At 42.0% G+C, this 15,110-nt stretch overlaps 1 protein-coding gene across 1 annotated transcript in view; it reads right to left on the reverse strand.

The window, feature by feature from the left end:
• Positions 1-204: 204 nt before the first annotated feature.
• The window catches only part of BBOX1 (gamma-butyrobetaine hydroxylase 1), a 50,373-nt gene continuing 35,467 nt past the window's right edge, over positions 205-15,110 (reverse strand). The window contains exons 5-7 of the mRNA XM_038764536.1: positions 9,025-9,221; positions 4,190-4,356; positions 205-555 (exon numbers count right to left, since the gene is read on the reverse strand). Coding sequence (XP_038620464.1) covers positions 395-555; positions 4,190-4,356; positions 9,025-9,221 — 525 coding nt within the window. The 3' untranslated portion in view covers positions 205-394. The remainder of the gene's footprint in view (positions 556-4,189; positions 4,357-9,024; positions 9,222-15,110) is intronic.

Genomic DNA, 15,110 nt, shown 5'->3' on the forward strand with positions numbered 1-15,110 from the left:
TTGAGTTGGCTTTAAACCACCTGCTTTCAGACTATGATGGTGATAGTATTCTATGAAATCTGTGCTCTGTGTGGAGGAAAAAGTGACAAACTCCTGGGAGTCTAGTTGAAGTGAAATTTTATTTGTAGAGAGGAAAAAGTATTAAGCCATTACTTGTATTTAAGTAACTGACACCATATCTATAATGACAAAGGAAAAGCTACATTGAATGACAGGTCATATTTTAATCACAAAACTCTAATTTGAAAATGAGGTTATCAAGACTTGGATTTTATACTGATTGTGGTATTTGGACAGTACATATATAGGCCTATCTCAAAGTATTGCTGGTCATATCCCAAAGAACTGGCTGTCTTTATTAGTGTTACTGTGATTTAAATTCTGGAGTGAAAATTCAATTTCCGTACTGGATCGTTTGCTTTAAAATACGGAGTCTTGACATTACCACATCCCAGTCAGCATAGGCACCTTCAAGATGGCGTGATATTTCTGTCCCTGCTTCATAGCTGCGTCGACCGTGCAGTAAGCGCCAGTTATCAAATGTTATCACATCACCTGAAAATACATGGTTGTTGAAAGATAATGAATTCTGGATAGAAGTATCGCATGTGCCTTGGAAAGACAACATCCTATTTCTCACTTCCTGGCTGCTCTTGGAAGCCAAATGGATTGGCTAGTTCTGATGGCAGTCAGAGTGCCTGGCTAGTTCTGATGGCAGTCAGAGTGCTAGAGAAACTCCCTCGGGAGGCCTCAAAGCGGGTGAAAAATCTCCTGAAGAAGCTGTCTCAGACTGTGAGATATTTCTTGGAAGCACCTTCAGAAGAGTGAGCCAAGGCCGGCTTCCAGGCTAGGAGACGTCATGAGAACACTGGGAAGCATTTTTAATGTTTCAAGAATCCTGGGCCCACAGGGAGACACAAGGTAACAAAGGACGAACTGACAGCATCACTCTCTGCTGAATATTTCCATTCCCTGTTCTTTTCGATGACCCTTCTCTTTTAGCAACTATTACACAATTTTTTTTGAATTTGGATGTTTCCAATATGGCTTCCCCACAGAGCATAGGAAACTTGAGGGAGGGTCCAGTATTCATACACTACTGGTGACTTCTCTATCAATTAGTATAATATTCAGCACTGCTGAGTGCTCCTGGTAATGACAGGTGCCCCAAAGTGGAAGTGTTTAATAAGAGAATGGTGAACAAAAGAAGGACTCGAGGCATGACTGAAGATAGTGCTTTTTCTTTGGGAGATAAAAGATGAGTTACTGGGCAAAAGTCATTCCCAGGACAACAGTAGGAGGCTAAGTCACTTACTGATTCTAAAATATTCATTCATTCATTCAATCGTATTTATTGAGCACTTACTGTGTGCAGAGCACTGTACTAAGCACTTGGGAAGTACAAGTCGGCAACATATAGAGACAGTCCCTACCCAACAAGGGGCTCACAGTCCAGAAGGGGGGACAGACAACAAAACAGAACATGTAGACAGGGGTCAGAATTGTCAGAACAAATAGAATTAAAGCTATATGCACATCATTAATGAAATAGAATAGTAAATATGTACAAGTAAAATCAATAGAGTAATAAATCTGTACAAATATATGCAAGTGCTGTGGGGAGGGGAAGGAGGTAGGGCAGGGGGGAAGGGGAGGAGGAGAGGAAAAAGGGGGCTCAGTCTGGGAAAGCCTACTGGAGGAGGTGAGCTCTCAGTACGGTCTTGAAGGAAGGAAGAGAGCTAGCTTGGCGGATTTGTGGAGGGAGGGCATTCCAGGCCAGGGGAAGGGCGTGGGCCGGGGGTCGACAGCGGGACAGACGAGAATGAGGTACAGTGAGGAGGTTAGCGGCTGCAGAGGAGTGGAGGGTGCGGGCTGGGCTGGAGAAGGAGAGAAGGGAGGTGAGGTAGGAGGGGGCGAGGGGATGGAGAGCCTTGAAGCCGAGAGTGAGGAGTTTTTGCTTAATTCGTAGGTTGACAGGCAGCCACTGGAGATTTTTGAGGAGGGGAGTAACTTAGTTCACAATACCGAACAAACTATGTTCTTAGCCTCACAGTGTAAGGGGGAGAGAGAACTTGTATTTAATCCCTATTTTACAGATGATGAAACGGTGGCACCGAGAAGTTAAAAGACTTTCCCAAGTTCTCACAACGGGCAAGAAATAGAGTCGTGATTACAATCCAGATCTCCTGACTTCCAGTCCTCCCTTTTTTCCAGGACACCACCCAGCTTCTCAGTTTTCAAATGTGTTCCCAATTTAGGTTTCTTCAGTATCATAAAAGGTGATAAATGGCATTATTAATTCAATTTCCTGTCAAATTTCATCGCAACAGATCAAATCTGAAAGGAGACTAGACAATTGGATTAGTGATATCCAACCACAGGCTGTTTTAAAATGAGTGAGCATAACTGCTAATATCCTACAGATGGTGCTGCCTTTTCACAAATGTCCACAGGAATGCACCATGATTTTTGAAGCCCTTTCTAGGGCAAAAAGACTTAAGATTATAAGCTCCTCTGCAAGGATCAGGTCTACCCACTCAGTTCTGTTGAATTTTCCCAAAAGTTTAATACAGAGTGCTGCATGCAGTGAGTGCTCAATAAATACCATTAACTGATTAACTGATTTACGAGTCAGGGAATTGGGTGGTTTCTATACTTGCCAGCTGGAGGGCTAAGAAGTCGTTCTACTCCTGGATTTTGTGACCTACGGGACCCCTCAGACCACCACTTTTCTTGCAGCTATCAATCAATCATATTTAATCAATCATATTTATTGAGAGCTTACTATGTGCAGAGCACTGTACTAAATGTTTGGGAAAGTATACTATGACAGAGTTGGTAGATGCGACCTCTGCCCACAATGAACTTACAGTCTACATAGGCCACCAGGATGCCAAAGTCAATCACCAGGTCTTTTGGGTAAGGAAGCACCAGGCAGGCAGGGGGTTTAGCCCAGTGTGCCGATCAGTGTCATTTGAAACAATTAGAAACAAGCCCTCCTGCTTTTGGTACTGCAAATATGGGAAGGATCTAGGGGATGTAAAAATGTTCTTTTTATTATTTACTTGTTGGAATAACAACTGGTTATCCTGTGAACAGGATTTAAGGAAGCATTCATTTGCTAGCCACAGTAGTTTCAAATGAAAATATCTATGATTGCTTATGCTAGAGGATTAAGCTCTTTGTGGGCAGGGAATGTGTCTATTATATTGTTATAGTGTATTCTCCCAAGCACTTAGTACAGTGCTCTGCATACAGTAAGCACTCAATGATAATAATTGTCTTACTGAACTCGTACTGTATGCAAAGCACTCTATTAAAGTGCTTGGGAGAGTACAATATAACATCAGACATTCCTTGCCCACAATGAGCTCACAGTCTAGAGACAAGCTCACATAAATATGATTGATTAATTCAAGCAAGAAGGGAAATAATGTGGCTTGATGGAAAGAGTGTGGGCCTGGGAATCAGAGGGCCTGGATTCTAATCCTGGCTCTGCCAATTGTCAGTAGTGGGAACTTGGACAAATCACTTACTTTCTCTGTGCCTCGGTTACCTCATCTGTAAAATGTATTCTCCTACTTAGACTGTGAACCCCATGGGGGACAGAGACTGTATCCAACCAGATTACTTAGTACTTACCCCATTGTTTAGTACAGTGCTTGACAAATAGCATTAAAACAAAACCAATAAAGAAGTCAAAACCAAAATGGGGCTAGGTGAAGAAAACACCAAGCACAACAGCCCAGCAAGGGGTAATTTATGTGTGTGGCCCATTGTGGTGGTAACTGTCAGTCCTTCACTGGGACTTTTTAGATACATTTATATCCCTAGGAAAACTACAGTGTCAATGGTATCATACTTCCCAAGCGCTTAGTACAGTGCTCTGCACACAGTAAGCGCTCAATAAATACGATTGATGATCTTACAATATGAAGGGCCAATTTTAATACAACATGTATGTCTTTGCTTATAGCTGAACATGTGCAAGAAAATTCATTATGAGTTACCATTTATCCTATGGGTCTGTCAGGATTCAGCATGTGATGAAAAAAATGGAATGGAAGGAATTATAATTCCTTAGTAATAGGTCACTGAAAATATATTTAGCCGCTAACATTTCTAGCATTTAATGAAAGCAGAATAAAAATGGATCCTTTAAGCAACTGGGAGCAACTTGCTCACTGACCTGGGTTCATCTTGAAGGTGAATTTGGATTCTTGACTGCTCATAAGGTCAACGAACTCTTTCAAGGCGGCATAAAATGGCTGCACATTTTCCACAGGTATGTCAAACACTGAGTCTCTAGTGGCATTATTGAAGTTAATACGAACCACTTGGCCTCCATCACTGAGCCTGTGAGGAAAAAAAAGAATGGAAATAAAACATTATGATGTGATTACAACTACCCATGGGTTACCTACTTGTTTTTCTATGAAGATTCCTCATTTTAATTTGAACTCCTTCCTTCTCTATTGAAATATGATTGACTAAGCCCTCTTTTTCCTTTTCTTCAGCTCCCTTCTGCATTGCCCTAACTTGCTCCATTATCCATCGCACCTCCTAGCCCCATAGCACTTATGTACATGTCCATAGTTTGTTTATATTAATGTCTGTCTCTCCCTCTAAGCTGTAAGCCCATTGTGGGCAGAGACTGTCTGTTATATTGTTATACTGTACTCTCCCAAGTTCTAGTACAGTGCTCTGCATAGAGTAAGTGCTCAATAAATATGATTGACTGACTGACTGGCTGACTGGTTCTAAGAATCCTAAATGCGCCATACCAAGAATGAGTTCATTTCAGTTTTAGTACTAAGGGTTAGGGTCCCCTAAATCTTTCCTGTAACAAGTTGCCCAAACCAAACGTCCTCTGGCAGCTTCTGCTTTAATACTGAATGGACAACTTGATGAAGTTTTCTAGTATCGGTTCGATCAGATACTATCTGATCTATCTGTACTCCTAATCTTCCCTCCCAAACCTTGCCCTCTCCCTGACTTTCCCATCACTGTTGACGGCACTATCATCCTTCCCGTCTCACAAGCCTGCAACTTTGGTGTCATCCTCGACTCTGCTCTCTCGTTCACCCCTCACATCCAAGCCATCACCAAAAACTGCCACTCTCACCTCCGCAACATCGCCACGATCCGCCCTTTCCTCTCCATCCAAACCACTACCCTACTGGTTCAATCTCTCATCCTATCCCGACTGGATTACTACATCAGCCTCCTCTCTGATCTCCCATCCTCCTGTCTCTCCCCACTTCAGTCTATACTTCACGCTGCTGCCCAGATCATCTTTGTGCAGAAACGCTCTGGGCATGTTACTCCCCTCCTCAAAAATCTCCAGTGGCTACCTGTCAACCTATGCATCAGGCAAAAACTCCTCACTCTCGGCTTCAAGGCTGTCCATCACCTCGCCCCCTCCTACCTCACCTCCCTTCTTTCCTTCTCCAGCCCAGCCCGCACCCTCCACTCCTCTGCCGCCGCTCACCTCCTCACTGTGCCTCATTCTCTCCTGTCCCGCTGTCGACCCCCGGCCCAAGTCCTCCCCCTGGCCTGGAATGCCCTCCCTCCGCACATCCGCCAAGCTAGCTCCCTTCCTCCCTTCCAAGCCCTTCTGAGAGCTCACCTCCTCCAGGAGGCCTTCCCACACTAAGCCCCCTCCTTCCTCTCCCCCCTTCTCATCTCCCCCGCCCTACCTCCTTCCCCTGCCCACAGCACCTGTATATATGTTTGTACAGATTTATTACTCTATTTTACTTGTACATATTTAATATTCTATTGATTTTATTTTGTTAATATGTTTTGTTTTGTTGTCTGTCTCCCCCTTCTAGACTGTGAGCCCGCTGTTAGGTAGGGACCGTCTCTCTATGTTGCCAACTTGTACTTCCCAAGCGCTTAGTACAGTTCTCTGCACACAGTAAGCGCTCAATAAATACGATTGAATGAGTGAATGAATAATCAATCAATCAGTAGAATTTATTGAACTCTTACTGTGTACAGAACATTGCACTAAGCACTTGGGCAAATACAATAGTGTTGATAGATATGATCCCTGCTCCCAAGGATCTTAAATTAGCGTAGATTTTTCATTGGTCTGGAATTTAGCTAGAAGGGAAAACATTAGGTTTCTATGAATGATTACATTCTGATTAGGTGGTGAAAAGGTTGAATCTGACTTTCCAAAGGAGAGGTGAGTGGGCTGAGCTAAAATAGTGAGAACCTCAGTGGCTGTAGTTTTTTGTATAACTCTAAACCTGGTCAGTCATCCAAATTGGAAATGGATAGAGTCATGCTGGGCGGATCCTTTGCCACAAATGACCTCTAATTCTCCCAATGGCCTAAAAATAATTGGCATCCTACTATTGGATAGCAACCAATGTAATCAAAGCTATTTGTACCATGGTAGAAGCATGTTCTTTAGCCAAAAGTCAAAAGAGAGATCACAGTAGGCAAGCAGGAAATGCTCTTAATGATAATAATAGTTTTCATTCATTCATTCCATCACATTTGCTAGGTGCTTACTGTGTGAAGAGCACTGTACTAAGCTCTTGGGAAAGTACAATTCAATGATGAAGAGTGACAATCCCTGCCCACAGTGACCTCACAGTCTAGGGGGGGAATACAGGCATCAATATAAATAAACAGACATCAATACAAATAAACAAAATTATGGATATATACACAAGTGCTGTGGGGCTGGGAGAAGAAGAAAGACCAAAGCAGCATGGCTCAGTGGAAAGAGCATGGGCTTTGGAGTCAGAAGTCATGGGTTCAAATCCTGGCTCCAGCAATTGTCAGCTGTGTGACTTTAGGCAAGTCACTTAACATCTCTGTGCCTCAGTTACCTCATCTGTAAAATGGGAATTAAGACTGTGAGCCCCCGGTGGGACAACCCTATCACCTTGTAACCTCCCCAGTGCTTAGAACAGTGCTTTGCATACAGTAAGCACTTAATAAAGGCCATTATAATTATTACCAAAGGGATCAAGTCAGGGAGACGCAGAAAGTTGTTGAGCACTTACTATGTGCCCAGCACTGTACTGCACTGAGAGACACAAAATAATCAGGTTGGACGATGTCTCTGTCCCACATGGGGCTCCCAATCTAAGCAGGAGGGAGAATTGAATCTCCATTTCACAGATGAGGAAACTGAGGCTCAGAAAAGTTAAGGCATTTGCCCAGGGTCACACAGCAGGCAAGTGACTGATCATAGATTAAAATCCAGGTCCTCTGACTGCCAGGCAGGTACTCTTTCCATTAGACCATACTGTTTCTCTTCCTCCAACTGCTCCTGAAGGGCACAAAACTCACACTATTCGGGCTGGGAAAGGGAGAGCTGAGAGCAGCAATTCCTGTCCTGATTACTTCTACAAAATCGGTGAAATGTTCTTGCGTGTTAATCTGGGAGCATGTTTGCATATATGTGCATGAAGAGGCTTGTGATCTCCAAAACTACTCTATTGCTTGGCCCCAAACACTGATCTAAACAGGGATGGGGAGCCTATTAGAGTAGAGCAAGGTGTGATCCTGATCAGACACCAGATCAGGAGCTTGTGTGTGGAAAACGCCTTCAGTATATCCAAATGCACTGTTTTGAAACTGAACTTCTGATGAATTGCTTTTGTAGTACACTAACTTAAGTTCCCATATTTAGAAGTTGACTTTGTGTTAATGCACATTTGTCAGTTCTTGTCAAAATTCCTTTTTGTTGTGATTCTCTGTTTGAACCAGAGCAGTGCCCGCTTCACACACAGCGGTGGGAAGATGATGGCTGCATGGTGAAGGAGAAGGCAGGAGAAGGGAGCAAGTGTGGATCATTTGGTTCCTCTTCTGTAATCAATCACTCAGTCCTATTTATTGAGCACTTACTGTCTGCGAAGACTGTACTAAGTGCTTGGGAGTGTACAGTTGAGAAGCAGCGTTGCTCAGTGGAAACAGCCCGGGCTTTGGAGTCAGTGGTCAAATCCTGGCTCTGCCAATTGTCAGCTGTGTGACTTTGGGCAAGTCACTTCACTTCTCTGTGCCTCAGTTACCTCATCTGTAAAATGGGGATTGACTGTGAGCCCCCCGAGGGACAACCTAATCACCTTGAATCCCCTCCAGCACTTAGAACAGTGCTTTGCACATAGTAAGCGCTTTTTAACAAATGCCATTATTATTATTATTATTTACAGTATAACAAGAAACAGACTCATTCTCTGACCACACTTCTGAGGATGTGATGAAATGACCTCAGAAGTTCTGGATGCAACACGAGGGCTCAATTTTAGAGAATTGGTGAAATGGCCAGAAACCAACAGGATCAAGTTCACTAGGGTTAAGTGCAGGGTGGTGTACTGGAATACTGAATATTCTGCATGCATCAAAGAAAGAAAATGATTGGCAGTCAACCAGCACAGCAGAAAAAGGTCGGTGGGCCTCACTGAATGCTAGACTGTGAATCAACCGGGTGATCCATTTAAGAAAAAAGCAAAAATAAAGAAAGTTGCAGAATTAGGTGGGTAATGGGTAAGGCAGGTCACCCTCAGCATGGATGATGGAAGGTGTTCATTAAGTTATCTGGAATGGGCGTTGCCCCACTGATGCCAGTGCCCACTGCTTACCAATTCTCTAGTCTCTTATGCTCTTATACTGATGCTGCTGCTACTTCTTGGCTTGGATGCAACTCCTAAAACCTGGTGGCCATCTTGGCCTCTTCGCCCTCCCCTTTTGCCCGGGTTAGTGGCAACAGCGAGGGAGAACTGCATCCATGGTTCACCCTCCAATCTGCATTTTGATGGTGGCAGGTTCCTCATGGCCCTCAGTCTCCCTAGAAGTCTGGAACAGTTGTCCTGACTTCCTTGCTGATTGTCATAGTAACCACTTTGGTTGCCAAGGCCTACCACTGAAACTTGCGCGATGAATTCTCCCCTTCTCAGGAGGCCATTACTGTGTAAACTATAATTCCATCATGGATGAGTGTGTCCTTTGAAAAACAGAAATAAAGCAGTTTTGTTCTAAAATTATTTAAAGACTACTTACTCAATGATTCTGTGCTTGGATTGCACTAAAAAGTCACAGTAATCAATCCCAATGTCTGCAAAATCCACCAGGGTTGAAGAGAGGATTTGAAATGCCTTAGGATTCTGTTCCTTCAGTTTTCTGCACACGTTAAAGCCATCAACAACTTCACTTTCACCACCAGTGGCTGTTTGCTTTATGCAATGAAGAAACTGAACCTGAAACAAAATTAAGGATAATCAGCTAGAATCTTCCTATTCCTGATTTTTTCCATCTTAAAAGCAAATTCAAGAAATATATTTTTTATTGTTTAGTTCTCAAACAATAGTCTGGAGCTGCATTTTTTTTTTTGAGAACAGTTGAAAGGTTAGCTTCCACCTCTTTCTCAATTTGGAAAACAAATTTGCTTTTGTTTAATTGGTTTCCATTACCACCTCTTTGCAGTCACTAAGAATTTATTACAATACTAGAGAAAATGATTTAGTAAATTTATATTAGTCAACCTTGAAAAAAATACGAATCCATCTCTCTAGCTCTGAACAATATTTATCGTTTCTTGAAAGATAACAAAAAGCATAATAATAATAATAATAATAATGGTATTTGTTAAGTGCTTACTATGTGCAAAGCACTGTTCTAAGCGCTAGGGAGGTTACAAGGCAATCAGGTTGTCCCACTGGGGGCTCACATTTTTAATCCCCATTTTAGGGATGAGTTAACTGAGGCACAGAGAAGTTAAGTGACTTGCCCAAAGTCACACAGCTGACAATTCGCAATTCAGAGTTTGAAGCGGCAGATACTAGTAAAATAGAATGAAAAATAAGGAAAGAGCATAGGTATAAAGCCGTTAAAAAGATAATGGATGGATATATTTTAAAAACAGGCAGGAACAGTTCATACTTTACTATGCAGCCCAGATAATTTTTCTACAAAAACGTTCAGGACATGTCACCCCACTCCTCTAAAAACTCCAGTGGTTGCCCATCCACCTCCATATCAAACAAAAATTCCTCACCATTGGCTTTAAAGCACTCCATCACCATACCCCACCCTACCTCACCTGTCTTCTCTCCTACAACCCAGCCTGTACACTTTGCTTCTCTAGTGTTAACCTTTAGACTGTGAGCCCACTGTTGGGTAGGGACTGTCTCTATATGTTGCCAACTTGTACTTCCCAAGCGCTTAGTACAGTGCTCTGCACACAGTAAGCGCTCAATAAATATGATTGATTGATTGATTCTCACGGTGCCTCCATCTTGCCTGTTTGCTGCCAACCCCTAACCCATGTCCTGCCTCTGGCCTGGAATGCCCCTCTCTTCTCAAATCGGACAGACAAATTACTCTCCAACCTTCAAAGCCTTCTTGAAGGCACATCTCCTCCAAAAAGCCTTCCCGGACTAAGCCCCACTTTTCCTCATCTTCTTCATCTTGCCCTTCTGTGTCGCCCTAACTTGCTCCCTTTGTTCCTCCCCCTCCCAGCCCCACAGCACTTATGTACATATCTGTCATTTTATTTATATTTTATTTATTTGCATTGATGTCTGTCTCCCCCTCCCCCATGCCCACCCCCAGATTGTAAACTGGTGAAGGACAGGGAATGTTACTGTTTATTATTGCATTGTACTTTCCCAAGTGCTTAGTACTGTGCTTTGCACACAATAAGTGCCCAGTAAACGTGATTGAGTGAATAAATGAATGAAAAGTGTGCTGGGGTAAGGGAGAGAATGCAACAGGATAAGATGTGAAAAAATAACTCTAGTTAGGTGATTACTTTCTAAATGCTAAGACAAAACCTTTGCTGCTTTTCATGCAGGGAGTATCACAGATGATGGTTAGTCAAAAACTCTGGGTACTCTGGTCTGGTTTGCCCTGGGGAACCACTCTGGTGGAAGCCTTGAAATTTTATTCAGAAGACTAGCAAGTACTGCATAATTAGGAATAAAATCTGATTAGATGTCTAGGAGGTTCACCAGCTGGTTGAATCCCAGCTGTGGACTGTAAAGTCGTTGTAGGCAGGGATCAAGTTTACCAAATAATGATAATAATAATAATAATATTTGTTAAGCACTTACTATGTGCCAAGCACTGTCCTAAGCACTGGGGGGGATACAAGGTAATCAGGTTGTCCCATGTGGGGCTCACAGTCTTAATCCCCATTTTGCAGGTGAGGTAAATGAGACATAAGAAGTTAAGTGACTTGCCCAAAGTCACACAGCTGACAAGTGGTGGGGCCAGGATTAGAACCCATGACCTCTGACTCCCAAGCCCATGCTCTTTCCACTGAGCTATGCTGTTTCATCTGATATATGGTACTCTCCCAAATGGATAAGTGCCTAATGAATATAATTGATTATTAATTTTGTAGGGGCACATCCTCTGGAAATCATATCCTCTTCCATCCCTTGCATTGTTGTTATAGGGACAACTGTTGGCTAATCAAATAGGCAAAACAAACGACCACTTGCCAATCCTGGCTGCCCAAGATGGTTTTTCTCGGATTTCTGGGAAGAATTTTTATGGAAATCTCTAGAAGAACCTGTCATTTTGGCATTTTGCTAAAATCTGCTCTTTCCTCTCCATCCAAACTGCTACCACATTGATCCTGTCCTACCTTGACTACACCAGCCTCCTTGCCTCCTGTCTCTCCCCACTCCAGCCCATATTTCACTCGGCTGCCCAGATCATTTTTCTAAAAACACACTCAATCCATGTTTCTCCACCCCTCCAGTACCTCCAGTAGTTGTTCATCCACCTATGCCTCATGCAGAAACTCCTAACCATTGACGTTAAAGCACTGACTCACCTTACCCCCTCCTATTTTACCTTGATAATTTCTTTTTACAAATCAGGATACTCACTTTGCTCCTCTAATGCCAACCTACTCACTGTACCACCATCTTGTCTATCTCACCATGGATCCCTCAGCCACATCCTGCCTCTAGTCTGGAACTCCCTCCCCCTTCATATCCAAAAGATGATCACTCTTTCCACTTTCAAAGTCTTAATAAAATCATAACTCCTCCAAGAGGCCTTCCCCAATTAAGCCCTCATGTCCCCTCTCCCTCTCTCTTTTGCATCACCCTTTCAATTGCATTTGTACCCTTTAAGCGCTTGATAGTCATCCCGCCCTCCTCTCCACGGTACTTATGTATGTAGCTGTAATTTCTTTTATTATCTGTCTCCCTGTTTGGACTGTAACTTCCATGTGGGCAGGGAACTCATCTACCAAATCTGTTTTATTCTATTCTTGCAAGTCTTCCGCACCCAGTAAATGCTCAGTAGATATGATTGACTGATTCGCATGAGTGCAGGAGAGAAACTTTTGCTCCTTAGCTTTATTTTTCTTAATTTTGCTGAGCATGAGCAGAGTCTAATAGCTAATTTACAAGTGAAAACATTCAAATTTATCTTTGTGGATGTAAATATACATGTTTATATAAATGTGAAAACCTGGTTATATAATGTAACATAACTTACATATTTGTGTGTAAAACATTTTGCAGGTTATAAATACAGGCAGTAGGCACACATAGGCACTTTTCAAACTAATTTTTTCACCTCTTTGGTTTTGTACTCTGGGCTATCACCCCACTTAATTATAACCCTCTTGCCCTAGAAGCATTCAATTCCCATTCACTGTAAACTCCTCTGATGGGAGAAGATATTTTTTCCAAAGGATCAAATAGTCAGGATTGCTATTGTACCAGGAGGTATTATAAATGCCAATTAGTAGTACTTTCTGGTTGGTAAAGGGCCAGATAACTCAACTTTTACTGAATAATGATTATACAGGACCAGGATCAAGAGAGGCAAATTACTGTGTTGCTCTATTCCTTGGAGAAATGGCAATGTCATCCAGTCAATATCTTTCACTTTCACCATCAAGCTTTTTAGAAAAAAATATTTAGAAAATTTAATGACTACTTTTCTAAAGGGAAGAGCCAACAGTCACCTTCTTTGTTTCGGATATCAGATCCATGCATTTATATTTATAAAGCCTGGTCAATTTTACACTTATATTCCTCATCCGAAAGGTAAATATATGCAGGATATACAAGAGACCAAATTTTATTTCCTGCAGGAGGTTCAGAACTGAAAAGCCTTTTTCTGTTACTTCATGACAGCATGTGATTTTTGGCACAAAGAAGACAGTGAGCTAACCAACATCTGTTTCACATTAATGGAGTATTTCTCTATTCCTTCCTTGCAATGGCTATTTTGACCAAAATGCCATTGCAACAGGTAACTCATTTATCTGGATGACTGGATCCTTGTTTCACAAGTTATCAGACTAGCCTGTTAAATTCATTTGAACAATCAGACTTTCTTGAGGACTGAAATTTAAATTCCAAAAAAAAAAAGATATTTTTAAATGGAAAAATAAATTGAACTACAAGTGCCTGTTAGATATTTCAAATACATTATATTACTAAAAATCTTCTGATTTTGCCATCTGTGCTGCAATTAGAAATGATTTAGACTGATTGAGGATATATTTCATTTTTTTTACATGGTACACCGTGCGTGATGTTTGTAGAGAAAAATACATCACAAAATACCTCAGTTATACACTTTGGTTAGAGGTTTTTTTTATTAGTTTTACTTATAATTTTATTAGTTTTACTTGACTGTCAGTAAGCAGTGAAAGTTGAATGGCTGGGCTATGAATTCCTAGAAGATATCCCATGACAGATATCTCTCCTCCAGAAAAAGTCCAATAAATGCTTAACCTCCACAGAACATTAATTCAGTTTTAGAACCTTATCCTTTTGACCTTCTCCATTTACCCTGCTCCTTTGAAAAATTAAGGATTAAACTGATGACATTTAATCCATGACTGGCTCCAAACACAGCCAATGGTTAAAACAAAGTACATTGCTTGTGTCTGCAAGAGATGAATCTGCTCCAGGGTTAATAAAGGATACCCCAAGTCTCCCTGGTAACTAATTAAGCAGTGAATAAATGAAAGATTTGCTACTAGTCTTCTTGTCACAATGCAAGTAGAGAAGGGCTCAATGATAGGTTAAAGTCATGCAGGCAGGACAGGTTTGGAGTTAGGAGAAGCAGCGTGGCTCAGTGGAAAGAGCACGGGCTTGGGCAAGTCACTTAACATCTCTGGGCCTTAGTTACCTCATCTGTAAAATGGGGATTAAGATCGTGAGCTCCACGTGGGACAACCCGATCACCTTGTATCCCCCCCAGTGCTTAGAACAGTGCTTTGCACATAGTAAGTGCTTAACAAATGCCATCATTATTATTATTATATGCATTTTGTGTCATCTATTTTTAAAATATTTATTAAGCACTTACTGTATGCCTTGTACTGGGGTAGATATGAGATAATCAGATTGGATCCAGTCCCATTCCCCACTCTAGACTGTAAGCTTGTTATGGGTAGGGAACGTTTCTGCTAATTCTGTTGTAGCATACTCTCCCAAGTGCTTAGTACAGAGCTCTGCGCATAGTAAGTGCTCTGATTGAATACCATTGATTGATTGATTGATAGGGCTCACAGTCTTAGTTCCCATTTTGCAAGAGATAATTGAGGCGCAGAAAAGCTCGTTGACTTGCCTAACGTTTCTGCTAATTCTGTTGTAGCATACTCTCCCAAGTGCTTAGTACAGAGCTCTGCACATAGTAAGTGCTCAATAAATACCATTGATTGATTGATTGATAGCGTTCACAGTCTTAGTTCCCATTTTGCAAGAGATAATTGAGGCACAGAAAAGCTCGTTGACTTGCCTAAGGTCACACAGCAGACAAGTGGTGAAGCCAGGATTAGAATCCAGGTCCTTTGGTTCCCAGGGTCCCAAGCCTCTCATTCTCCCACTTTACTTGACCCTGACCACATTCAAGCAGCTGCAGGGATGGAGAACACTCTGTCAGTGAGGGAGGAGGAATTCTGGTGTATTGGTAGCAAGGGCAGGTTGAACATGGGATTAGTGAAACATGACCGTTCTGATGTTCAGTTTGCACAGATCAGTCTAATGTTTGGGAATCTCAGAGTGGCTGGCTTATTCCCTGCAGATTTGGGCTAGTGTGGAATTTTCTTAAGGAAACCTTTACAAATAGGTGTTCTTGCCCCATGCAGCCATGCTCCAAATGCA

Source organism: Tachyglossus aculeatus, chromosome 22, assembly GCF_015852505.1.
Source record: "Tachyglossus aculeatus isolate mTacAcu1 chromosome 22, mTacAcu1.pri, whole genome shotgun sequence".
Lineage (NCBI taxonomy): Eukaryota > Metazoa > Chordata > Mammalia > Monotremata > Tachyglossidae > Tachyglossus > Tachyglossus aculeatus.